This window comes from Hylaeus volcanicus, chromosome 3, assembly GCF_026283585.1.
Source record: "Hylaeus volcanicus isolate JK05 chromosome 3, UHH_iyHylVolc1.0_haploid, whole genome shotgun sequence".
Lineage (NCBI taxonomy): Eukaryota > Metazoa > Arthropoda > Insecta > Hymenoptera > Colletidae > Hylaeus > Hylaeus volcanicus.
Genome location: NC_071978.1, coordinates 7,774,623 through 7,802,386, shown reverse-complemented (window position 1 = coordinate 7,802,386; position 27,764 = coordinate 7,774,623). Strand labels below are relative to the sequence as shown.

General features: G+C 38.7%; 1 protein-coding gene, 1 long non-coding RNA gene and 1 other non-coding gene across 3 annotated transcripts in view; 2 read left to right on the top strand and 1 right to left on the bottom strand.

The window, feature by feature from the left end:
• Window positions 1-79: 79 nt before the first annotated feature.
• Window positions 80-27,281, bottom strand: LOC128873345 (uncharacterized). Its single transcript, XR_008456399.1, has 3 exons — window positions 27,115-27,281; window positions 26,724-27,006; window positions 80-638 (listed from the first exon to the last, which is right to left on the bottom strand). It is a non-coding gene; the product is annotated as an uncharacterized LOC128873345 (long non-coding RNA).
• Window positions 7,477-7,582, top strand: LOC128874495 (U6 spliceosomal RNA). Its single transcript, XR_008456657.1, has one exon. It is a non-coding gene; the product is annotated as a U6 spliceosomal RNA (small nuclear RNA).
• Window positions 14,222-27,764, top strand: part of LOC128873343 (neurotrimin) — a 319,219-nt gene continuing 305,676 nt past the window's right edge. The window contains exon 1 of the mRNA XM_054116861.1: window positions 14,222-14,361. Within this exon, the coding sequence (XP_053972836.1) occupies window positions 14,289-14,361 (73 nt within the window). The 5' untranslated portion in view covers window positions 14,222-14,288. The remainder of the gene's footprint in view (window positions 14,362-27,764) is intronic.

The window sequence follows — 27,764 nt, the reverse complement described above, 5'->3', positions numbered from 1 at the left end:
TCCAGTTTGGAGTCTAAAAAGTGGAATATTTGAGATTTTTTAGATGAAAGAACTAAATATTTTAAATTTTGTGTGTATGTTCACTTTTATTTGGATAAAATACATATTAAATCCTAATTTATTTAATATTTTCCTAAAAATTATTGAATTTGTAACACATTACTTCCAAGCCTTATTGCTTTCTCGAGTATCTAAATTTCTTAAATACTTTTGAAAATTCTTCAGGATGAACATTATTCGCAACATAGTTTAGTATTCTACATTTTCTCGATTGAAAGTCTACGGAACCTGAAGGATTCCATTACAGTGTCATCGTTCGAGTAATTTATTAAATATTTGTTATTCAGTAAAAATGCGAAGTGGTCGTCAATCATAACGATGCGGAGTGTTCCGGCTGGATCGATTATTAAAGAGCTGAAAATGAAATAAATCTTTGCGTATAAAGATCCGTGGAAAGGAGAGACGAAGCCCTGGCGTCCGCAATGCTATCGTTTGTCACGAAATCCTGTCGTCAAGCTGCTTTTTGTGTCCGAGCGAAGACGACGATAACACGAGGCTCAACTCGCTGGATTTGATTTAACAACGGAAACTTAGCCACTGTTCACGAAGCTGCTATGATGTCCTCCGTTTAGGTGATTCTATGGAATAAATTAGGTATTCTGAGAAAAATAATTGTAAGACATGAAATGTATACAAATAATTATTAACTGCTTGGAACACACGATTCAATGTAAATTAAACGATATTCTTGCAATTATTTTCTTAAAAACGAAAAGGGACATTGACCATTTATATTCATGATACTCCCAAATATTCCAAAATTTCATTTTAATGTCATCGATACATTTTGGGAAAACGAATACAATGTATTCGCAGAAAGTGCCAGTTACTTTTGAAAAAATAAATCGAAACCGTACAATATAAATTTCTTACACGAGACTGCGTTTTCGAAAACATTAATTTTGTAAATTCATGTGGTACGCGTGCGATTGAATACGACTGGGCTGACGAGTCCAATACAGATTATTTCTATCTGTGTCGGTATACGTAAACATTTACGATGGTATGGTATTATCTGCTTTAATTTGCTCTGATTAATTGAAAGATAGTAAGATGGACAGAATTCAAGCAATACTGTACCAGCGCTAATATCAACAAACATCAACACGAATGGAAATAGTGAACAATGGAGCGACTATTGAATCCCATGCTTACCCAATGAATTTTTAAAACTGTTTTCCTCGGAAACGGTGCCTTTGGTGGCGATATTTCAATATAAATTTTCAATTCGTGCTACATGTGGAATTCCATTTTTTAGGTGTGCTACCAGATTGAATTGTTTACATATCCTACCCTGCTTTTTAAAACAAAAAATACTATTTCTGAATACCGTTATCGTATTCAAGTATGTATATTGTCAGTAACATCGCATTAGAATTATAAGACGGTATTCGTTGTCACTTTAAAACGATTAGTTATCATTATTATATATTATTCTCGACATAGATGACTACTGTTAATGATGTAGTATTATATCGAAGACATGATATTGTTACATATCAGTTTAATGGGATTGGATATTATTAATCGACGTTACAAATTGGATACACTTCATAATCAATATGTAACATGCAATATATTACATCGATAAATTATTATACCCTCATTAAAGTCATACTAAACTGCTGACGTGTTACTATTACGTGTCCACATTCCAACTTATAAGGGAATTTGTGTCTACAAAAAAATATTACTCGACTGACAGTCTCCATAAACGATCCCTCGAATAGCCCTCTACGTTAAGATCTTGCGCCCCAACCCAAAAGCTTTTACCTAATAAATATTATACTCACAGCCTGAGAAGGCATCTACCACCACAAGTCAATCTATTCGAATAACAGAACATTCATACCATGATATTCATTCACTGGGTGTCGAGATACAAAAAATGCAGTTCAAAGAACTCTCACTACCGAACCAGGACCATTGCTCCACTCACAATCAGCTTTCTCCCAAATTGTAGAATTTCTATAATATCAAATACGCAACATTAAAAACTGTGATCATTTGTGACCCAGAGCCTCAGTCCACTGTTATTTTGCCAAATAATTTCCTGTTGCCGCGGGCCGCTTGAAAAATTCATGTCTCAGCGCTGATCAGAGGCAATGGCAACCCTTTCAAGGGAAGAAGATCCGTCGACGCAGTATACCGGGTCCCCCGGCCGCGTAAACCGTGATTTATTTTAAAATTGCGTGCGGGACCCGGCACACGGGACGCGAAACGTGCCGGTTCGGAAGCCTGGCGGTTTCCATCGCCGTTTTCATCTTCCTCTTCGATCGGTATCTCCCGAGCTGTCATACGTTTCCTCGCGTTATGAGCACCGTAGTAGACAGTTCGTCGCGCTGGAAGTTACCCCCAGCTTCCTAGGCGAGGGCTGCCGAGTCGCCGACAAAACGGTTGTCCGTGTCAAGCACTTATGCGCTTCTTTTTTGCTAAATACATTTCAATATCCGACGTAGGAGTAGTCCTCTCGAACGCGACACTTCGCGCCCGGGAGATATAGCCGCGGATACGAGACGGGATGAAGGAGTAGCGGGCGGAAAGGGGTGAAAAGGGCGACAGAAGCTGCAATATTCTTGGCTCGCATTGTACGTGTCCCATAAGTTGGCAGGCGAGCTCCCTCTCAGCGACAGCTTGACAGAACATACGCTCCGTCCCGCTCGAATCCTTTCGTCCTTCCTCTCTCAACGTCTAACCCCAACTTTCACCTCGTCTCTGTCATGTGTCGCCCCTGTCTCTCTCTTTTGTGCCCCCTCCCTCGCGTGAAAATAAAAGTTTATAAGTCAAACAATCAGATTATGTGCTTGCCAAATCGTCGAAGCTAGGACGACTTCCGCCCGAGCTTAATGTCATCGACGTATCTGTAAAACTTCATCCCTCTGTGTCTTCGCTTAAAGGAATCGTTTGTTTTTGCGATGCATTTTGGTTTATTTTGTTAATAATATAAGTTTAATAAATTTAATTTTAATTAAATCGATTCTTCGACTTCTGTTCCAAGTGAAAATCGCAACCTACCCTCGCTTAAAGTGTTTAAAGAGTTCCGAAGTTCACATTTAAGGAGGAGAAACGAAATGGCCACTGTTACCGCGTTCTTTCTGATGAGAAAAGTGAATGGGACGCTGACCGTGAACGAAATAGAGCTACAGCCAACGTCCCAGGCACGTCCGGCAGCTATAAATACGATCCTGCTCTGAGAGTAGCTCGGAATGATATTTTAGGGATCCAAAGTTAGTACAATTAACTGTTTGAAAACTTCTAAAACAATATCACATTTTATTTTATTAATTTAACAGTCTGTTATATAGTGATGAAGGTGATTCCATTTCAACAATTCTCAGCGTTGACTTATCAATAACAGAGGTAGTGCTATTAATCATCCAATTTTCAAGAATATTTCTCTAGCAATCAACGTGTTAAGGCAACTTGGATGGAATTCAAACTTGATTGCTAGAAGAGGACAGCGAATGATATACAATTGATTGAAGTTATATCAGTCTAGATTTGCTTTTACTGTTGCTGAATAGTAGAAAAAGAAACAGTGCAGAGGGTAAGTTCACGGTATCCCTAACACAGATTTATTAAAGAGTCAAAGGCAGTAGTATATTCTTCTGTGAACGAGAAGCGCAGTAAATCTTCGCATAGTGCTCGAAACTCAGTCCTGGCAATTGTCAATAAGTGAAGCACCTGTATAGAAGCTTCATAAAAATTGATCAAGCGCAAACGAACAAGCCGAAGAAGACTGTAAACAGGATACAATGGAAGAAAGTTAAGTTTCCTTAACTGCTTCTCGAGTCTACCCATTATTCAAGCCCAATGGTGGGGATATCTCCGTCTCAAGTATCCCTAACGCAGATTTATTCAACGAGCGGTGTCGGTACCGCATTTCTTGTGTGCCAACTCTCCCGCGCGATCGAAATCGGTTGTGTGATAAAAGTTTGCAAGACACCCGTTCACGTATGCGAATGGTATCCACGATTGTGTGTGTCCCTGCTCGGCCACGTTGACTGAAGGCGCGGAAAGCAGAAAACGTGTCGGCGGGAAAACGAGTAAAGAACACGACTCGAGGACCGACGAGGAATGATCGCGTTGCGAGGGTGTCGTGGACGAGCGGCACCAGGGGTGGGACGGGAGGGGTGCCAGAGGACGAGAAAAGTGGAGACCACGTGCAGAAATAACGTTCGTGTTTTTGATTTGAAGCACGTAACCGAACCACATTGAAATCAGATAGGGGCGCGAGAGAGGACGCTAAACTGGCTCTGAGGCTCCAGCAAGCTTACTACGGGAATACCTAAACCGGGATACCGGGCACAGGAGGTGGAAAGGGTGGGTGGAGGGTGCTGGAAACGCGTTAGGCGGCCAAGGCAGCCGGAGACCGAGTTGTGGGTGGGGAAAAGAAGGTGCGACCGAGGGAAGACAGGCACGACGGGATGCAAGGGGGTGGGCCAGACGCTTCACAACGGGTGAAACGTGCCACTTTCCACGGATTTTCGAATAAATCGGCGGCGCGCAGAGTACGCGCCGTTCCGGTATAACGGAGTCCTTGCTTTGATTCTGACTTTCTGAACCCCTCCGGATTCGTGTTCCGTAATCCGTACGGGCCTGGCGCTCTCGGGACCCGGGAAACGCCGGCGCGAGAGTTTGTCGCCCCTTCTCGAAGCTTTTGAAAAATCTGCACCCCCGCATTTGAAATAAAAGTACAGTCACACGGTAGGTCCTCGACTTTAGGATAGTTTGAATTGATGTTTTTTCAGGAAAATTCAGAACCGTCGACGTGCGTTTTGGGTCCATATCTAGGGCTAGTATCAATCCGAAGTTCGTTTTTCTGACAAATAAAATTTGAACCGTTTTGTTTTCGTTTCAAGTGTTTTGCATATTGCATTTTGCATGTCAATTATGAATAGTAATAGTATTATAAGCGCATCGATTAAAATGGAACCTTAAGATGACGTCATGTAAAACATTCTCCGAGAATAAACTTGTGGTATATTGTTGATTCACGATACGAACCTTTAGACATTGAGGAACATATTTCTGTTAAAAATCAAAATTTAGACTATTCTAATATGTGATAATGTGTGAAACAGTCATGGATATGGATGTAGTTCTCAAAGTGGTGGGAGTTTGAATCCGCACTGTTCGAAAGCGATGAAAGTTCAATGTATGTTGTACGAGAGATAAATTTGTTCCGCGTACACGGTTCGAAAGTTGAGAAGATTCCATATCCGTGGAGTTCGACGGGTGGGAAGATTATGTCTTTGAAACTAAGTCAGAATCATATCAGAGCTCTAATTCTACCTACAAGATCAGCTTGGAGAGGACGATGTGTAGATGAGAGCAGAAGGAGCCTCATTAGTAATCGAGGGCAGTTATTCGATCGTAGAACATTTTCAATCTGCACACTGAATCTACACGAATATATTTATAATATTAATATGAAACAAGTATGGATACTGATATGAGAAATAAATGTTTCCACCTGAAACTTGGCTAGGTAATTGTTATATCTGTAAATACAAGATTATGAAATTAATTATTGTAAAAGGAGAAAGAATAAAAAGAATTACGTAGATATATCTGTGATTTATAATCAGCTATACGTAAACAAAATGTTTGAATTCGTATTGTAAACACGTAAAATTACATAGAAAACGTAACCCAGTATAACGTATTGCAAGTGTTACATTTTCTCTCGACGATCATTCATAGTATCCTAATTGCAGTCAGACATGTGATATTGATATCCATTCTGTGTGTCTCAGTAATGAGTGATGGAACGGTGCGATATTCTGGTAATTAAATATTCAGCACCACTCTATAATCATTATCAACGTCGATGTTGTTCATAGACGGATTGATATAAATTCTAAGATTACACAAACACAATTCATTAGCATTTTGATAGAGGTTTTGGTAACTAAATATTAAACGAACTCATTTGTTCCATTGTTTATATGTATGTCTACAGTGTATTTCTAATGAAATTTCCTTTTTTTGAAATTATAAATTCAAGTTTCCCGAAACCTGGTTGAAAGGTGTCCACAACTAATTCATTCGCTTCATTAGAAATGCTAACTAATTCACTCGCGTGAAAATAAACCAGAATACTTTCTTCTCGACAAACGGAATAAAAATGTGCAAAACTGATGTCACTCTTCTGTCGTCGGGTAGGGTGCACGAAAAGCAACGAAAATGAGCGACGGTAGGACGAGCGCGAACACTTGTTTCCTCTTTCGACGAGTTTTCCTAACCGGGTAGTTCAAAAACTGCTTTTGCAGAGCTCGAGCCTAATATCTTTCACCTTTGTTTTCTCCCCGAGTTCGTTTCGCCGCTTTCTCCCTCGGCAGTTTGCGCTGGGTGCTCGATTCTGTCTCTTTTCTTCGCCTCGGCGCCTCTTTCCCGTACCTTCGAACGCGCGTTGCGCCATATTTCAAACGTCATATTAGCAAGGACCATGCGTCTTCCACGGGTAAAATGTCTATGCTAGCGGCAGGCTTGCCGCCACTACATCACATAGCTGGCCTCCCTCTTGGCGTCCTGGTATCGTGTCACCTTGCCAGCTCGCCACCAATTACACATTAATGCGACGTCGCGTTATCCGGGACGATGTGTGAAATGGAAGAGGGAGAGTGTACGGAGGAAGGAGCCATCCCACGGGAGTACACCCTCCTGCGATCCATACCATCGAATTAACCTACTTTTGCACGTCAGAAAGATTCGATCAGCACCCATCATTCGATGGTTGAAAACTGTGAACTGAAGAACATGAGACAGGTAAGGTGGAAGAAGTTACTATATCAGTTGACACTGTCGATGAAAATCGTTTTAAGTTTGAAGCAAACTATGCCAGTAGTGGTTTTAATATTCCAGTCCAAGTATATTAAATCCCTGCATGTCTAAACATTTTCAATTCATGTTTTTGGAGTCGTGTTTAATTATAACGGGGTATTTTGGACAATATTCTTGCGCTCTTCTATTTACTTAGTATATTTGGGACGTTTTTATCAGTAGTGTCAGATGTGTCAATAATCTAATCTATAAAAATATAAAATTAAAGACTTAACATAATATAATGTAATACTTAATCAATTTAAAATCGCACGTTTTTGTTTATTCTGTTTCATGTTTCAGTTGTATCTTTAAGAAATTTGATCATGAATATTAACTGGAAATGTTAGTGATTATTTTCATGTTATATTATTTGAAATAAATAAAAAATTGAACGTAAATGTTTGTACGAGAGTCTCTGAAGAGGTCAAAGTACAAGAACAGTTTTGAATTTCATTTATCGTTGTGATAGGTGTCTTACAAGACTAATATGTCTGGCTGTCGACAGATGGCACGTTGAAGCAAGAATTTCTCGCAAGTGTTCGAACCAGTACTCTTTCGTATATATATAGCCTCGAGCGATTGACAGTCGTACTGCTTCGGCAGTACATATACTAAAATTGGAACGATACAGAGAAGATTAGCATGGCCCCTGCGCAAGGATGACACGCAAAATCGTGAAGCGTTCCACATTTTTTGCAATTTTCTTCGAAGAACATATAACTATTTAAATTTAATTTATTGCTAATATATTTGTATTTAATCTCAAATTGAAATAGTATTTCAAATAATACAGTTAATATGACTGTTTCATTTTTTGAATAAGATTCCTCTAGCTTATTTTACAAAATAACTTTTAAAATAGCAATATTGTATTCATTGTTATACAATCAAAAATTCTTTAATAGCTAAAATTGCAAGCTTCTGTTGAAATAATAAAATGATACTGATTTATTTAATAAAAATGGAAATAAAAAATTATTATATTTGGAAACGTATATAAAAGCCAAAAGCTTGCATAAGATAAATCACCAGTAGACCATCAGAAATATTATATAAATTATATCAAATATTTGTAGCGTTATACAGCAAGGCAAAATTTCTTTATGTACAAGTTTTCTGTTTTAAAACCAGAATTTTCTCTTCTTTCATCCACCCTGGCGAGGTCCTGTATAAAATCAATGTTATCTCACAAAGCACGCACCTAATTTTCTCAACATTAGAAGAAAACGCCATCAAGTGTCTTATCACTCGGGCATATCTTATCTCGAGCCACCCTAACAAACGTTCATAGAAACAATTACGAAGGTGTCAAGAGAACTCTATTTCTCTGTCAGTGGATCGGTATCCGCTACCGGAGTGGCGAGCACTCGCAGTGTCCATGATCGAAAAGGTAATTAACGTCAGTCTACAGTTTCCATGGAGTAATTGGAGGCCTTCGATGGAAGAATACTGGCCCTTGGTGGTATATGAGCCCCACCAAAGTCACGTCATCCGTATTCACCTAGGATCGTGGAAGGAATCGGTCCGTACCGCCCTTTTTCCTTCCGGCTCCTCCTCTTCACGGCTGTCATTAAGGGACATTAATATTACCACAGGTGCGAGCGCGTGCACGTACGCGACGGAGACGTGGATACACACGTCACAAGCACCCAAGTGGAAACATAGAGGGTTATCGAGGGGTGTATAGGAGAAAACTCTTCTCGCAGTAAATATTGTAACATCTGGCGCGACTCATACGAGTTCGAGTCACGCCTCCAGCCCTCTACATTTCATTTCACTTCTTAGATACTTCACTGAAATACTGTCGGGGATCCACTGGCTTGGTAGTACTCGGCGTACAGCACGGACGATGGTTTGGAAAAAGAAAAAGGGTACCGAGGGGAAACGGGCGGAGCTGGGTGTCCTTGTTTGTTCCGGTAGCTTCTTGGATTTGCACGGACGGCCTGTCCACGTTCGCTAATCCTTTTTGTACGTGTGTCAGTGTGCGAGCTTGCTGGTTGCAGCCAACTCGTCGAGTTCACGGACAAAAGACAGATCGTTATGCTACCTTTGGATTACGCCATAAGGTGCAACGGGTCTTCCGTTCTCGTCACGGTGAACCGATGGAGTCAACGTCGGAACATTTTCACTCTCGCGATCTATCTTTGGTGTACCTTTTAATGTCCTCCATCAATTTAACGGGCAGCGACCACGAGACGATTCCGCGACGGGAAACAATTTATCTTGACGCTACGTATGCTAAGTTAGCGAGTGAAAGGGATGAGTACTTTATTAATTCTTTCAAAAACTTTTATTATTCCAGGTTCAACATAAGCTGATTACAACCCTAATAGAAACCTACAGAGAAATACTGATATAACCCTGCAGCCTGCCATAGTTTAGTAATTGTATTAACTCGCAATTAAAATGAAACGGTTTCCGCGTACACGCACCCGTGTACTTTTATTTACGATTCGCGTAGCAATTTTTCCCAGCTGGTGGCCAAGTGAAAACGAAGCGCATCGATTCGTCACTGTCCCGAACGTAATTCTTGCGCATCTGAATTTTGCAACGCGAATGTTTAACGTCGGTTCCACTCCAATTGTTTACAATGCCCGTCAGATTGAATCGAGCCGCGGGAAAAGATGCGCGAAAAGTGTGCTCGTGACGTCCCCGCGTTGCTTTTCTATTTTTTTTAACTCACGTTCCAGTTGACAAAAGCCCTACGTAGCCGTTCGCATGGAGTTTATATTTACGATACGTTGTTAACTGATCGCGTAAGCGTGTTTCAGTCGAACGACGAGGAGACACGCGTTGTTTGCGGACGCGCAATTGCAATCTGCAGATCGAAACGAGGATTGCTCGAGAAACGTGCGAGAAGATGATTATAAATCCATAGGTTCGTTCGTTTCATTGTGCAAATAAAGATACGCGATGAAATGGAACGCCCGTCGATAGACGTAGTCGTTGTTTATTTATTGTTTGATATTCAATCCGCGGGAGATGACTAGTTACAGATACGCAAACACGATATTTTGTTGCCAAAATAGTATTGGGCACGCAGGCCATAGCGAAAGCGATGTTGAGATTAAAGCTTGTTCAACAACTTTCGTTTGTTCACAATTTAAATTGAGCCAACTTTGCCCGATATTTGTTTCAAATTAATTTCTTTTCGGGATGGTTATATGGAAAATTGTAATATGTTAATTAGCCTGTGCATCTGTAATATTTCAGTAATGTACGAAAAATTAATCAAGTATAGCTTAGGGGAGAATGAAAATTTCTTTGAAGAATTTATTTTTCAAATCTCTCTCTTCCTCTACGTTGAATTAATTAATTTGTGAACAGCAAAAGTTTTAGATTTATTATTATTCACCGATAAATAAAAATCTTCCAGTGATCTTTAACCTTTTTATCTATCTCAGAGCGTATCACCAACCTGCAAACTTCTGAACTACCTTTCGTAGTCTCTCTGAACATACATGACACAAGTCGTTATATTTGGAAAGTGGAATACAATGCCGTCCATTGTTTTACAGGCTATCATTGTACCTGAAGCCAGTGTCTCACTTTCCTCTGGATCCACGTGCAGGTTGTTCATTAAAGAATTATAAGGACCATTGGCTGGCGTTCCAGGGACGCAATCCAAGCAGGCACGCCCCATATGGGATTTATTAGAATTAGAAATCTGATGCTCCACGTGTGGCTCCACGGTGTATATTAACATTAACGGCGCGGAGGCTGCAAGAGCCATTTGTACTCGAGCCCGTGAATTACGTAGAACGTGAGAGGCTTCCGGACGCGAATTATTAGTCTCATTATTACCTAGTTTACTGGTTCCGCTTGGTCCAGGACAACATCTCCACTGATCAAAATAAACCTCGGAAAGAGTAACGTTAAGGTAATTCCACGAACGATGGTGTCCGTTGCGTTGGTATTAAAAGAAACTTGAAAAATAGATTCAATTGTTTCGTAGGGGAAAGTAATTATTATATAGAATCTATTACACAGAAAGTACAGAATAATAATAATTGTATAAGTGTTATACAGAAAATTTTCCATTTAAATAAAAACGTGAGAACTCATTTTGTGTTACTCACATGACTTGTCAATATTCTTGATCGTTAATTATTACTACGAGTTCTTTAAAAGTATTGCAATTGAACAAATCGAAGAGGTAACTGTACTGACAATGAGTACAGTTAAACAATATCTATTCATCAATTAATCGTCGTGGATTCATTTTTTTGTATTAGTGTCAAATCCTCGTTAAACCTTGACAACAACAGATCACGGGCAACGTAAAATGAATGTTCTCATTTGTATGTCATTGTCACGTTTTTTAAACAAGATGGAATGTTTATTTGCAATGACAGAGGTTATTTTACAAAATGTTCGAACGTAAATATCATATGTGTACAGAATAATTGAGATTGATGGTGGCCGTGTAGAATGTGAATAATGCACTGCAGAGCACACGTACGAGTTGCATATTTTCAACTCTATGATCTCATGCTTTGCATGTTAACACTGTATTACAGCATTTAAATATTTATAATACATTATGCGATTCGTTCATTAAACTATCTCTAACGCAATTCGACGTCTCGATAATGGACTCATTCCATGTATAATGGGATCTAGTAAATGTCCCAAATGTTTTTGTCGTTATTATCACTGAACGAACATTGCTAATAAAAATAAATAACGTGTTGTTCGTGAATAATATGTTGCAATAGTTTTGTATACGAAATATTGCATATTGTTATTGGCACACTGTGTGCTAATTCAGTTCTATCATAAAATTCGATGCACTATTCGAGGCCCTTTATCTTCGCGATTAAGTCAGAAATAACTCGGGCGCGTTGAATTTCATTCGTTTTCCCTTTGCATGTCGCGGTTCGAATATTAACGAAGAGCCACGGGCGTTATTCAGGAGACGAAGCGCCAGTCAGCGAATTGATATTAGAATAAATGTTAAAATCAAAGCGACGAGGAGAGAATCTTCTCGATTAATTCGATAGATAATACTCGCGGGTGCTTTCGTTGGTTTCCATAAGGGAGGCTGTCGCTGGGAACGCGACTGAACAATCTAGCCTCCCTTGGAGATGGGACCTAACAGAGGTCCCTCCGACTCGTCTGCAGGTGGATAGAAAGGGGAGGCGCGATTCACCAGGGAATTATCGGTACTTGATTGCGCTTAATCCGCAAAGTTTTCTCGTTTGACTTCGCCTAAGACCGCCGTCACAAGACTCCCGCTGTGCGCGATTTTCCATCCGGGGTACGAACCCCCCTCGCCGAACAAAAAATGTGCGCTGATGCGCGCCAGCAGAAGGGAAAAATTCATATCAAACGTGGGAGTCGAAAGGTGAATCTCTTGCTAACGATGTTCGTTTAGTGGAATGTGTTTGCGCACTTGTTATGTTGCTTCATCCTCTCTTTTCATCGTTCTCTCTCCTCTTCCTGACTCTCCTCTTTGTCTCGTTTCTTCGTGGCTCTTCCCCTTCCTTCGCTGTCATCTCTGTCTACCCTCTCGCGCAACGATCCACATACGAGGTGTTATCTAAGGTGCCATTCTGTTTCGAAACTCTGGGAATCATGAAATTTTCGAGACTCCTTTAGTGGAAACAAGTGCATTTATAAATGTGAAATTTTGTAGGTACATGAATTATTTCCATACATATTAATATGCCGAACATTAGCCTCGTTATGGTGTCTTTACATGCAATATTTTGTCTTTTTTCGATTCTTAATGAAGATACAAATTTATTCGGTGAGGTAGAAGTATTAATTAATCATATAACTTGAAAGGTGTACATTGATTATTTAGCTTGACGGTATAAATCAATTGTACAACATGAACGAATAAATTCATCTTATAACTTCAAGGAATAAATTAATTCTATAATTTAGAACGTATAAATTCCTTTTATAGTGTAGAAAGTGTACTTTCGTTCTACAACTTGAAAATATAAATTAATGTTATAACTGTCGACTGCTTCGTCAACTAAACGTATGCACAAGTACGGGATTCCTACAAAAACTTAGCGTTAATACGTCACTCGTTCTTCATTACCATTCCGTCGACATCGCTTCGAAAGCTTAAGCGTGAAATACCGTGATTCTACGAAACGTTGCATTATAACAATCCTAACTGTCTCAACAGCCTAACGCATTATTTCCATTCCGTTTCACGATTTTAGTGCGTTTCGTGACGTCTGGTTCTGCGTGCTGAAGCGTGCCCCTTCTCTCTCTGTTCACAACGCAAGTACATGGCTGAAATTAATTTCAAGCAGAGACGTAATGCTCCCCAGCAATATAATTCCTACAGTTTAATCTCTTCAAACGTAATTCTTATAAATGGAATGTTCCTCGTAGAACATTTAACGAAATCTCAGTCATTATTGCAGCCTTCGAGGCGCTGGTTACCATCGTTACCATACACACATACACACACAAACTGTGTAGCGTTATAATTATTCGAATCATAGTAAATTTAAACTTCTAAACTACAATAGATCGTACATTCCTCGAGAAAGATAAAATAATACAAAATTCATTCAAAGATTTTTAATTAGAGGGTGAATACTTGTACGTATTTATGGTTTTGTGATTTTTATTATGCATTAAAAGTCAATATCGAGGGTAATTTTGTTAATCAAAATGGAGATTAACTTGCAAATAGTACAATTCAATATTGCCTTCCTCCAAGATTAATTGATTTTGGTGGTTCTTAACAAACTTATTGCTTACCTGCAGTAATAAGAGAAATATTAATACCAAGCAAAAGAAACTGACAGTAATTTAAAAATTTTACCATCCTAACATAGCTTATCCTGCTGATCTGCAATGTAAATAACAAAACGTGACCGATAACATTCTGCAAAAACATGTTCCACCAAAATATATTGTCAATACAATTACGAGTCGATGAGCAAATGAACAACAATCATAATTTGCGTTCCTACGCAAAAGTAAAAGGAATACGTACCAGTAATCCTGTCGGTATTCTTATTGTTAGTTTATCCATTTCAGTTAATACTCTTTTTCAACACTGTAGGTACAAGCATTTCCAGCTATTTTCGCAAAATAATGGATCACGCTATCCTCTTGTCACGGACGGTAAATATTCCAGGCGTGCCTAATGTTAGATCCGGACGTACTTTTTAGAATCCATTCGACAAATATCCGAAATCTTCGTCGGGCGACGGGACGTCCGTAAAATCACAAGTACCACTGTAAGTAGTAAAGACGCGAAAGAGACAGGCACGTGGAAGCTAGGACGCATGCGTGTCGTGTTGCTCCTGCAGGATTTCGCACGACTCAGTCAGTCTGCATCTGGACTCCGGCTCGCGTACATTTCACCGCTTTGTGCGTGTTAAGTGACAGGAGACTAACGGAGATCGTCGTGGACGCCAACTATGACAATAATAACATCCCTGGTCATCCTGTGGACCGCGTTGATCGTCATCGCCGCTACCCATCGATCAGAAGGTTAGTGATCCATCGTCCATCCGAGCAAACTACTTGGTTTTTGCGACAACTTTCCTTTTTTTTTAAGTACCGTACCAACAACTCAAAGCCTCCTTTCCTATCAGGGGACTGTAAACATTCGACGTTGGCACTGCGAAATCCAAATGTTTTCGCACAGTGTTACGCTTAACGTTACATAAGTTCACGAGGGTAGAGATTCGCGCTTGGAATTCCTTGTTCGACGTATTTAACGAGAGCGAAGCGTGCAAACAATGGAAGAACGCAGTGAAACGGATTAAGGAAGGCTGCTTGGCTGTGTGGATGCTCCTCGCGTACTATTTATTACGATTAAGTAAATCCCGCGGCGCTCGGGACGCTCGGAAAATCTTCCTACGCAAAGAAATGTTTCAATTAGTTTTACTCGTAAATTTTCTCCACGGTCGCCATAGGTGTCCGTCGATAGAATCGTTTCGGCGGTCGAACGTGCGAACAATGACGGCATTTGCACAGCTGATGGGTTGGTTGTTTCGTTGCTTGGAAGCAGAGAATAATAGTTGGATAAATTGACAGTTGAAATGAGGCTAGGATTATTCGTTTTCATTTCTTCTATTTTCTTCTTTAATCAATACTTTAATCTATCTTACGAAGCACATACGAATTTTCATATTTTTGCGTTAAAAGGGAGTTTAAAGGAGGTAGACAAAAAATTACGGGTTAATCGTATAGAAATATATAAAATTTATGGAGACACTTGTAACGAACACGTGCACGAGGGCGAATGTGCGCGGTACTGTTACATCGTAATATCGCGGTTATTATATTTCATTTCATACCGTTAAATGCTCCACCTTACGCTACGTGACGCAAAATTCTTGAGAATTTGAATAGAGTTATTTAAGCAGCAGATACACAGCTGGGCAAAAGTTTGAGGCCAAGTTTTAATGAAAGTGCGGAACATCGTTTTACGAAGATCGGTGAGACCGATAAGAAAGCAAAGTTAGAACTTATTCGCACAAAAAGATAACGAAACGTTTAAATATTGCAAAAAGGATTATTTGAAACATTTGGGGAAAATGTCTCTTACTGTATCTTTCACGTGGTTAGTTTCACTTTATCGTTGGAAATTTGTATTGCAATGAATTTTATATCGAATAATACTATAAAAATAAACTAAAAGTTAATTATTGTTACTATGACTCAGAAATAATGATGGATATAATTTTTATCTGGATCTAATTTTTATACGTGAACTTTATTTCTTATCCGATTTTCCATTATAATTTGTCCCATTTCTGTTCAGAAATTGCTTTTCACACTCGTGAAATAACTGAATTAATATACATGAAATCAATGTCACGTTGATGGTCATGTTACTATGCCTGGTAGAGTTACGCGACACAATAATGATTTGTCACTATAAATAAGATATTAAATAATCAATCACGGAATTGACTCGTCCTATCACAGATTTAACCTTCCACTACCGGTGATAAAAGATATCAGGAACTCCGCGACTACCGTAATCTACAAAAACGTTACTTCGTGTACACTCTTTCCTATTCATGGCCTCGTAAATACTTTCTGGTTCACAGCCAAAACCGTTTTTCTGGTAGTAAAATTATTTCGATTAGCGTTTGAAGTGGCAAATGAGCTTTTTTTTTGTTGCATCCTGTTTTACAAGTTTTACCAAACATACTAATGCCATGTTTAATTTGACATCGAGTGTAAACAAATTATCGATATACCAAGGTACGATGGGCACAATTCTTATGTAAATAAAATTGTCGAATAACGAGTAAACGATAAACATCTTTCTATCCGTTATTTGTTCCATAAACATGACAATTTGAACATTAAATTGAAATGGAATTATAAATTAAAATGAAATGAAATGTCAAATGATGAATAAAAGATAAACAATTTTTCACGTATCAATTAATCCATGAAAATTCTAATTTAAGTTAAAAAGTGAAATAACATTGCTCATTAAACGAGTGAAGGCTAAACGATCAGTAATACAATGAAAAATAAATTACCATTTTGTGTTTTTAATCGTTATCCACTGTTTGAATAAAGTATTACCCATTTGTGCCGAGGTACTGTTTACGGTAAATCGTTGCAATATTTAAGAGAACGCGTGTAACAATAAATTTAAATGGGATATAAGGTATATTGTACAACTATATCGCACAATTTTGTAACGAGGTAAGAATGTAGAACACAGAAAGGAGAAAACATTCACGAGAAGTCATTCTATAACTTTGTCCCACAATGGAAGTAGGACTTTCTGCGCCGTTGAACGGAAAGGACCTCCTGGAATTGTTACGAATGTCGAATAGAATAATACGGGTGGAATTGCTAGCCCCGGGGGCATTCGTATTATCAATACACAGAATTTGGGGTTTTATTCGCGATGCAAGGGCCACAGAAGTAATTAATTGACGATAGGACTGGTTCTGTATGTATTCAGAAATGTGCCAAAATTAAATTTTGTTAGAGTCGAACAATACTACAACGATACTTTATTTTATATGCAACATAAAAAATGCTTGGTACCCTTTGGGCTGATAATTCGAAAATAGACATAAATGATTCATATTTAACACCGATTAATGTTTTAACCATAGAATTTCGTGAAATATTTGATTTTTGTAAACAGTAATATGCACACTACACTAAACTTGACAAAGGTTACGTCACGTTAAATATGCGTATTCAACATCAAATTGGAATTAAATGAACACGTCATTAGTTTCATTAAATAAACCGAAGCCAGATGATATTTAAAATGATAACATTTTGAAACTAAAAACCCAGGCTGTCAGTACATGCATTTTTATTTAGAATATGAATATTGTTGTCAGATTAAATAAAAAAATTACTGTTATTCTAAATAGTAACTATGGTATTAGTAACACACCAGCTGTTGATAATGAGAGGAGAAAGTTTATTCTTTTTCAAATACAATAATTTAAAAAATAAAATTACAAAGATTGCAATATTCTCATTATTCCAATTATACAATAACTATCATTCAAAATACCAATGCATGTCCCGATTACCTGTCTTTATAATTAATAAGATTTTTCAATTCCTAAGCGTAAGAAGACACAGGTTTTCAGTGACAAGTGTAAGATTTAAATTTGAATTTCTCCCTAAGCCCTGTCGTTTAGCCTTGTTATCTTGGGATTGCTAACAGAGGAAAAATTATGGTTCTAAATGATTAGTGTTCCGTCGAACTTCGTGATTGGTTGAGATTTCTCCTGGGAAACGCCAACCCCATGAGAGAATCAGCGGTCTGTGATAGACAAACCAGCGGTGGCTGCCTCTAATAGTGGCGCTGTCAGAATGACCCAGAGTCAGGAACGTGGTCGGCTACCATGCATGCTGGCCCATCTGTACACAGATGGTAATCAGTCGCGTTCTAAATTTGATAACCTGTTTCGACGAATTTGTTTCCGAAACTCCATCAAAGTGCTGAAGTCGGTTGATCTCTATCTGCGGCGCTTTTTCGTTCATTTATTTATACGGGCATGCTCCCGTTGGGTTTCGAATAAATCTAATGGCGATGGCGACGTTGAAGGTAAATTTTATTAAGCGAAATTCGGTTGTACGTTCGGACTTCGTTCGCTGGAGAAGATAAAAAAGTCCTTGATAAATAAATGTTTATCCAGAGGTCAACAATTTTAGAGAAATTTTACAATCTATGTGGATACAGTTTTCATTTAAGTTGATGCATTTTAACTGTGAGAAGAAAGCCATCAAACAATTGTAGTTTATATTGTGCAATACGATTAGTTTATTATTAATTTGTATATTTCACAGCTACTTCATAATCATACAAATGATAATGTTGTCTAAAAGAACCGCTGTATATCTTTCGAAACATTTTTTACGAATAATTAATGTTACTACCATAATTTGAGCGAAATTCTAACGAGGAATGTTGATTCAATTGTTCCTAGAATAACTACTCATCTGATTATCTCTGAACTGATGAAATCAGATTGCTCCCTTAAACTGTTCGAAGTCTAAGTGCTTGCGAGACTAATTGACTAATTGGTGGAAGGCTGATTGCTTCTAGGCTTTCCAACGGACTGCTGATCGCTAATTGGCTCTTGACTGACTGCTGGAAGCTTGAGTGCTTCCAGAATGCTGACTGACGACTGATTAATAACTGACCAGGTGACCGATACACTGTCGGAAATCTGAGTCCTTTGGGGATCGCGAAATAGACAACTATTGCGACCTATAACTCACGACAGTCTGTCTGTTACCTTCATCTTCATTTGTATGTCGCGATTTCAACGAATTACAACGTTTCAACAATGATTTAAATAAATGTTTCGTTTCGAATATCTGTATGGACTGTCTATCGAGTAAAGAGTGATAATCGTATTGGTGTTAGTTTTACTGTACAAAATAAATGATAAAGATAACAGGAACAAATACAAATTATAAAAGTATTTAGTTCTTTATATTTTGTATGCTTAGACAATTCTTAAAATAAATAAATTTTTCAGCAAACAAACATGAGCTGTATTTGATTATTCTTTCAGCTAACGATACTTTTAATTAACATCCTTTCTGACAATCTGATAACCATTCGATAACATATAATATAATTTCTTCTATTTTATTAACAATTTGACCTGTTGTCGTTTCTTTTTACTACAGTTTTCTAGTCTTTGTAGGCAATGTTGACAAAATATCTGCCTTAATTTCATATAGCAGACAATTCTCTTGGCTTTTACTTCTGAGGACTGTCCTGGAAACTCGAAAAGGAGGAAAAAGATTTAAAAGAATGAGAGTACGTCACAGGAACGAAACACTCCCTTCCGTTACACGCTTAGCGCGCTTTTCCCGGAGACATAGTGCAACGATGCTTATTCCTGTGGTCGACGGTGGACGGAATTTTGGCAACGAAACGAAATTTCCTCCCGACCTCGGGATCCCTCGACTAGGCTAATATCGGCCCTCAATTACCATTAAAACCTAATTTCTATTTCGCCCTTCCAATGCTTCCGGGTTTCTGTCAGGTCTGCTTACTATCGAAAGCGAGTCAAAGCTGAATTCTATGCAGTTGCGTTCTAAATTTTGTTAGAGCGTTTCAATTGAGTTGTTTCAGGAATAAATAATGATGTATCCTCGATTTTGTGCCAACAATACTTTGTCTTAAAGTATTACGATATTAAAATCGAAATAAAATAAATAAGATAAAATATTGACATTTGATTCCTTACGTTTCGATTGTTTGCTTTAATAATTACTTTCTTATTAGAATTATAAGTCGTATGAATAATGATATTGCATAAAATACCCAGAGAACCACTCACAGATTTTTTGAAACATTTGTTAAGTTCCAAATATAGATATTTCACTACAACCTAGCCTAATACCAATAGCTGGATAGATCGAATAATTTACATAAATAGATTTAATATTAGCCCACAATTAGCAAATCAGTTTCCGATAATTTATATTATTATTACCATTACAACATCAGCTGTCCATTTTCCATTGAAAAATAATTATCCTTCTCTTAAAACAATTACGATAAAGGAATCTAAATAACATTATACCAATCATTTTATCGATCTCATATTCCGTTAACGACAAAACGTGAATAATTTCCATTTTGCTCGACGATAGCTGCAGGGTTTCAAATAGAATCGCTGCTAAAGACGAGGTAGAGGAAAATTCGGAATTCCGTGCAATAAACTCCATCTTGTCCCGCGAGAGGTGTCTTTTACCTCTGTTAAACACATGCTGATTGTGAACTGAAATACTTCAACTCGCAAAATAGTAGCGGGAGAGTCCTTGACCATGTCATAAACTCTGCAGCACGCTGGCGCTGACACGCGGAGATAAAAATTCAATTTACGGTTTGAATTGTTGGAACATTTTTCAAGTATATTTCGACCCCTCTCCTCCCCCCCACCCCCCACCCCTCCACTATTAACCGGCGATTATATCTAGAAAATCGTTTAACCATCGGGGCTATTAAAATACCCGTAAAGTTCTGCTTTTCCACGGGCGCAGATTTTGTGAAACGAAGTTCACCGAATGATTACATTCCAGTGACGTATTACACTGACGCATTCGTATTTTCGAATACGTCATCGCCGATCCGCATTGTAAATAATTTCGCCGGCGCGAGCGCGTTTCGTTTCCCTCGCTGTATCTCCGCGGGAAATTATCCGAAACGAGCGGTTAAAAAACAAACGAAAATTTGTAGCCTCGCGCGTACGCGCGGAACGGTACATTCAAATTTACTCGTTCGAAATTCCCTCGCGGCGAGATTTTTAAATTAAAAGTTCCACTGAAATTTGTCCTAATCCTGTTTAAATATAGCGACGGTCAAGAGATTTGCATAGATTAACATTAATTCCCATTCGAAAGGCTTACAACTTTCGATGAATTATCGTTAACGACCGCAGAGGAGCCACGTTACTTTTCGACACCGAAGTCATTTACGTGAAATCATCTCGATTGTATCGATGGTGAAACGTTGCGAAAAATTGGAGTTACTGTGGCCGAAGTGATTATTGTGTAGATGCTGCTATACAGATAATAATTTGAGACGTAAATTTCCAGGCTTTGTAAGAAGGTTTATGTGCTAAAGTAGGTGTATTTTCTTCTTTGGTTTTACTTACACATTAAAAGAAATATATAGATTGAGATGACAATATTAAATTGTCTAAAGTACACGTTACATATATGCAAAACTGTTCTTAACACACTAAAATAATAAAATAATAAAATTCTGTAGCTGGACATTGGAAATTTGTATCTTTAGAGGGAAGATACAAATTACAAAATATGTTTCGAGATATCAACATTGTAAATATGTAGTGTATAAAATAAAAAGATGTTCATAATTTTTTCATAACCAGGAATAGAATTTGAAGTGACGTGATTCACGTCAGCGGTCGCGAATATGTTAATTTTGCTGTAAGATAAAAATAATAGACTACCTTCCCCTAACAATAATAATTACACCAAAGATATATACATCCCGAGAAGACAAACGCAGGATAAAGATAATTTTACCGACAGTCTCGAGGCCTGATTGATCGGTACTCCTCGGAAAGACTGAATGGAGCTGAACGTGAAAAGAGTAGTAGTCGTCGTGAGCACGAAGCATCTGAAAGGTAATTAAAGCGGAACGCATAGAAATCTAACGCACGGCACTATTTCTTGCTGGGAAATATATTCGTCCAGACAAAAGAGTCCGATATAAATAGCAGAACTCGTTGCTACATTTTATCATTGTCATTCGAACCGGATGATTAATATTTGTGCCTGGAATATACAGGAATATACACTGAATATGAAACTTACGCATTCGTATACGTAAGGATGTCTGCATTCACGGAAACCTTACGTGCACTTTGGATTGGAATAATGAAAGCTTGATAAATGTCGGCAATTTGCAGTAATATCCTCTTCCGTGAAATTCTTGTGAACGTTGATATCAATGTTAACGTTGGGTAACCACTTTTATTATTAACTGTACTGGATATTCATTTATTCAGTTCATACGTACGACGTGGTTTACCACTCTATTAATTTAAATAATCAATCCGTTTTCGCATACCTAATTGTCACTCTAAAAAGTTTCTTATAAGTTATTAAGATATTTTGTTTGACGATTCCACTCTTTAATTCAATTACCTTGCTAAATGGAAATAGAAAAACTCCAGAGATAGACGGAATTCTTTTCACGATGTGTATTTCTAATAACGAGTATAGAATCAGTGATTGTGTACTGATTATTCTTCAAATGAAAATTATTATTCAAAGGTAAATTAAAATGTTTCACAATGAAGAAATAAAAGTGTAAGGGTTGACAGTAGCTGTACACGTTATCTCTAATTCGAATAAAACTTTGCTCATCTCTGATAAAAACACTAAACCCATATAAAAATTCACACCTGAAGACAATGAACCACGATCCATGTGTACAGCATCAAACAAATACAGAATACTTAAAGCAAGGAAACAATAAAATATTCCATGGCGTGACATGGAAGGGCCGGTCAGTAGCGTTTTAAACTTCATGTCACGAGCAGGGTTCGCTAATTATTCGCGAGCATGCGAATGAAAGAAATTCCTTTCTCTTTCGGCGCGAGTTGCAGACGCATACGGAAGGGGCACACAATGTTGTACAACGTGGGGCAATTTCCATTATACAACATGCTTCTGTTATGCAAATCGAGACGTGTGTCTGAGTGGACGAGCTCTTACGCGATGTTCGGTGGTCGAGCTCTTCTGAGCAACGCGGAAAACTCGGACGTTGACATGAACGAGTATGTAATCTGTTTCGACGCCCACCACGTGAATACGACTCCTTTCTTCTCAAATTTAATTACGCTTTATATGAAATTTTGATCAACCCCTCGCGTGACCGCGTAAGACGACTGGTCGATTACCACGGTTACAGACGGCGTTCGCGCGAACTTTGTTCCGACGGTGAATAATGGGCAGCACTTTATTTTTTTACCAACCAGCAGTACTGTAATCGAATGGAAATATAATCAAATGGAAGTATCGGAGACTATGCAGATCAGTTTTTATTGTAACTGTATTACGTTAGTATTACGTAGTCATCATTAAAATCTGTAATAGTAAACGTGTACTAATTATTAATTATGGAACTGGTTGGACTTCTGGATGGAACGCATCTACTACTGTTATATGTAAATGTCTATTATCTTTCTGGCATTCAAAATTAATTGATATGTGTTACCAGATGTAAGTAATTTTATTTAGACATTTTTCAGAAAAACACTTCTGTCAAATTACTATCCATTGACAAACGTGGATACGCTTACGTTTCGTAAAGAAATTTATGTTGTGTATTGCTTTTATCATTAAAAATTGATCTGGATTATTGACGTTATGTATTCTGCCATTCATTCCAATTTATTTACTCATTATTATGCATTGGATGGTCGGTCCTTTGAGCGTCCAGTTTAACCTTCAGCGATATATAATAAATTATCCTATAAAAATTTCTATCAGAAATTTAATTAGCACTCAGCCACCACTCGACGTCCATTGAAATGCAGAAAATTCAATTAACTTCGCAAATTTATGCACCCGAACTTTATGATTCATATGCTTACAAATATTTGCACGGTATTCTATTACTTTTCCATGATGCTGTAACTGCACTTTTGCTGAAACCTCAGATACCTGTTTGCACGAGGCTAGTACACCGCAGAATACGCGTTTGGTTAGTTGCAAATACAGCTAAATCGCATCCCGGTGAACAGTTAAATGGCTGGACATCGATTTAGCTATGTAAATGTATATTACGCAAACGCACACGTTCCATCAAGCGCTCCAGAGTTATCGTATTTTGAAAAATATAATCTACATATATATCATGGAATCGAGGAATTAATTTTTCCTCGATAAAAAATTAATACTTGCTTTAATGAGAATTTCTTTTATTTTAGAAGCGAAGCTGGGTACTACATATTTAGAGAAGAAGTATTTCAAATAATATATAAAAAGAAAAACAGATGCAATGTAATTCAAATATTCCAATGAATCAAATATTTTTGATAATGGAAACAATTTCAAGCACAAAAAAATATATAATTCTGTGACTACATTGGAAAAATGAATAAACTAAAAATGGATGAAAATGATGAATAGGATGCTCCACAATAAATCCCAGTTATTTGTAATAACCTCTAAATGAAATACTATTTTGAAATAGTACATACTTGTGGCCTACAGCAAACTTTTGCACTATCTAAAATTAGTTTTTATTATCAATGGTCTAAGGAGGAATAGTTTAAACGAGATAGCCTCAGTTTTAGTTTACCGCAAGTCTAAATAATAGTTTCGTCGAACCCATAATTTACCCCACTTATTCAATCGCCACCATTTTGGAAACTGTTGGGATGTTTCGAACCGCAGGATTTGATGCGCTGTAAAAATTTCAGTCCCATCGATTCGATGATCCGTTTAAATGCGATACATGCGACCAGTACACTGAACGTCAATTTCAAAGCCGCTTAGAGACGTAAATACGGATCATGCGAAACGGCGCGGAATTTGATTCACTCTCGTTAAGATATTTTGATGCGGTGTTGCGGGAAATTATACTTACGGCTCTCCACAAAACGACGTGCTTGCTATTTTATGCGTTTCGCGCGATTTAACCCATTAAGCATCGCTGTCCTATTTACAGGACATTGAGTAGAACATTCTTTTTTTACTGCAATTAAAATTTATTCGTATGTCATGCGATTTTTAGGGGGTGAAGTTGAGGGTCGAATAACCAGCTCTGTAATTTTGTATAATATTTCATGAATAGGAAAATAGGTTAATAATTAATTTATTTTACTTTTATAAGTAATTCTAAGATAATAAATGTAAAAATTCATGAATTGTACATTTGTTCGTGATTCGTAATAAATAATCATGAATAAAATTAGTAATATCTTTGGTTGTAAGAAGAAACCTTTAGCAAAGGTATTGATTCATGTTCACTTTTTCAACGCTAAGTTTGTCCCATTATTATTTGTATATTTCGTCAAAAACGCAAACTTTCTGTCCAATACTACAACACTTTTTGAAACACATAGTTTCGCTATTGTACTACGGTGCTGATAAACTCAAGGGGACCATAAATATAAATGGTCGAAACTTCTCTAATAAAAACTATTCCGTGTAACGACTGAAACACGCGTACGTGACTGACTACAGTTCGCCAACAAATCTCAACAATCGCGAAAATCACGATAATTATCACGCCCGGAAGCAATACGAAGCATTTCGACAAATTGTGGCGAAAATTGAACATTTTTATTTCCACTAAAGGGATCGTAATGGCGGAACGTTTGTCGCGGTGGTTGAAGTTGCGAGCGGAAAAATCGTCGTCAAGTATTTTCCTCCTCCTCCCACTCCCTCCACCCCCAACCATGGGGATGAAATCAACAGGCGACGGAGAAATTAACTTGATAAACTTTTCTAATGGGCGCGTTCCGGTACGCCCGGCGGTGCGCATTCGGCGAAACTATTATCAATGTACACACTTCGTCGGAAACTCTCGTGCAATCGAACGATCGTTAAAGTTAAATTGGCTCGCTAATTAATTTTTACGCGGATGACCGCCCCGATCGTCGATCACCGTTCATTTCTGGCGTGGAGTTCGCGTCCAGCCTATTTCGTTTTTCATGTTTCCAGCTTTAGCTGTTTAACGGCCGTTTCGCAAAGGTAACCATAATGATATGTTCATTGGTTATTGTACGATGTGGTATGTGTACCTTGGAATCACTTAATTGGACTTCTTTTTGTCAAGATGGAGAGACACGAGTGTATCTATCTGGATAATTCTCGGAGGTTTAATTGAGATCCGATGCAGACAAGTTATTGTTAATTTCTATCTCTCTTAAGCCAATATGAAATGAATAAAATTTAAGTAAATAGAAATTGGACAAAATCTGTGTACCCATAGCACGCATCTAAGGTATCCAAGTTTACAGCTATAATTCAAACACGGTGCAAATTATTTCATTCCACCAATTGAGTCATGTATAATAACCGACGTACCCTGACACGCGGACAAAAAGACCTGAAAGGCAGCCGGTAAATCCTTTACCGGATGCACTATGCTCCGGTTTTTGTTCTCGCCCTCCACTCTGCTGTGTTATCATACTCAGGATGGAATGCAACACGCAAACAGAACAAATACTGGGCGTATTCCAAAGAAACGAAACCTGAAGTTGCTACGATCACTGAAAAGCACAATTGGCAACAAATGCCATTATTACCTTCATCCCTAGCTCCATGCTAGCACGGAAACGGAAAAATGGGTGCTCTGCTCGTACTTCAATGAATGCGCTGCACCAATTGCGTTACAGCGAACTAGGACGAGCATAATCTGAGCCATGTACGACTTATCCGTATCGGGCTCGGCGCTCGTAATCCTATTCTGACCAACCAAACATTATAACCTGCCACCTGCATCTGAGTAATCTACTTGCACACCTTTTCTTGATTGGAATCATGTTAACGCAGAGTAATCGACTTCGTCTTCATTTAGACATAACAAACTTGAGATACATTACTAGTCTAACGCTGGTAATCAATAATCTTAATAGAAGGCTTAATCTATTTAAGGGGGCAAGCTGTAAAATTTTTCGGTTGTAAAAGGACAAAGTTTTTCTATTCTTACGACTGTGTAAAGTTAATCTGCGATTCCAGGAGCGTACAGTAGACATTTGCGAAAGCATTCTCCACGTGGTTAGGAATATTGTTAAGGAAAAAAAAATTCGATTTTTCGCACCTGCTAGACCAGACTCGCCCCTTAAGGCACTTTATGTCAAGTACTTCAGTTGCAAATAAATCACAATACTCACCTCGAAACTGGTCGAAAGGAAGAGTACCCCTTTAAACACTTTCGACAGGGCAAGTTCGCGATTCCTCCCGTCACTAGCCGTTAATTCGTCACCGACACCGTCTTCGGTAGGTGATAACCTTTTACACTCCAAGTTTGAGGACTTCATCATCCGCTTCCATTTAATCTCCAAGCGTTAACGAGGTACAAAGTCCGATGACTCAGCTTAGTCGAACCCTAGGAAAGACGGTCTGCGGGCGAACTCTCTCGTTGCCATGCGTATGTGTAGGTGTACCTAGGTGTACCTAGAACAGAATCCGTTGGCTTAAGATTTCACGCACACACGGGATAAAGAAACGTCACGTCTTTCAGCGAGGTAAAAAGGTGCGCCAGTGAAATTTAAAGTGCTCAACCCGCCTCGTCTTCTGGTGGCGGCAAAAGCGGCGGTCCTCGCCGAGCGAGTCGTGGAGGGTTCTTCGTTCCCGGCGTTCACTTCCTCGTCTTCGTCTTCGTTATAGTCGTCATCGTCGGTGCTCGCGAGAGGAACGGCATAAGGCCGTTGTAACGTGACGTGTGTGACTGCTGTTTCACGACGAGGAGCGTTCAAAGTTTCCTCCACCGTGACACGTGACGTAGCTATGCAACCGCACCGCGCGTATTCATTATGACTTCGGGTCGAAGGGGGGGGGGGCAACGTTGCGGGGGAGAGGGAGGCACGCCGGGAACCCGAGTGGGAGGAAATTATGCCGCGTGTCTCCTTATGCTCCAATACCTTCGTGGCTGGTGGTGCATAGTTACGTGACGTGTTGAAGACGGATAGCTGTTACTACGATAATTCACGAGGTCCTGTGAATTATCGACCGACGCGCAATCTTCGTCGAACAATTCGCACCTACGGTTCTCGCGCTCTTTTTTCGAAAGTGCGCTGTGTGGCGGAGTTATCGATGAGTTTCGACGCTTTGCGCGGGCGCGGGTGAATTATGGGGGTTGGTAGAAAGTTGGAGGGTTGAGTTTGTTCGTGGGAACAAAGTCTCTGATAAGGTAACGTCTGATGATCGCGATG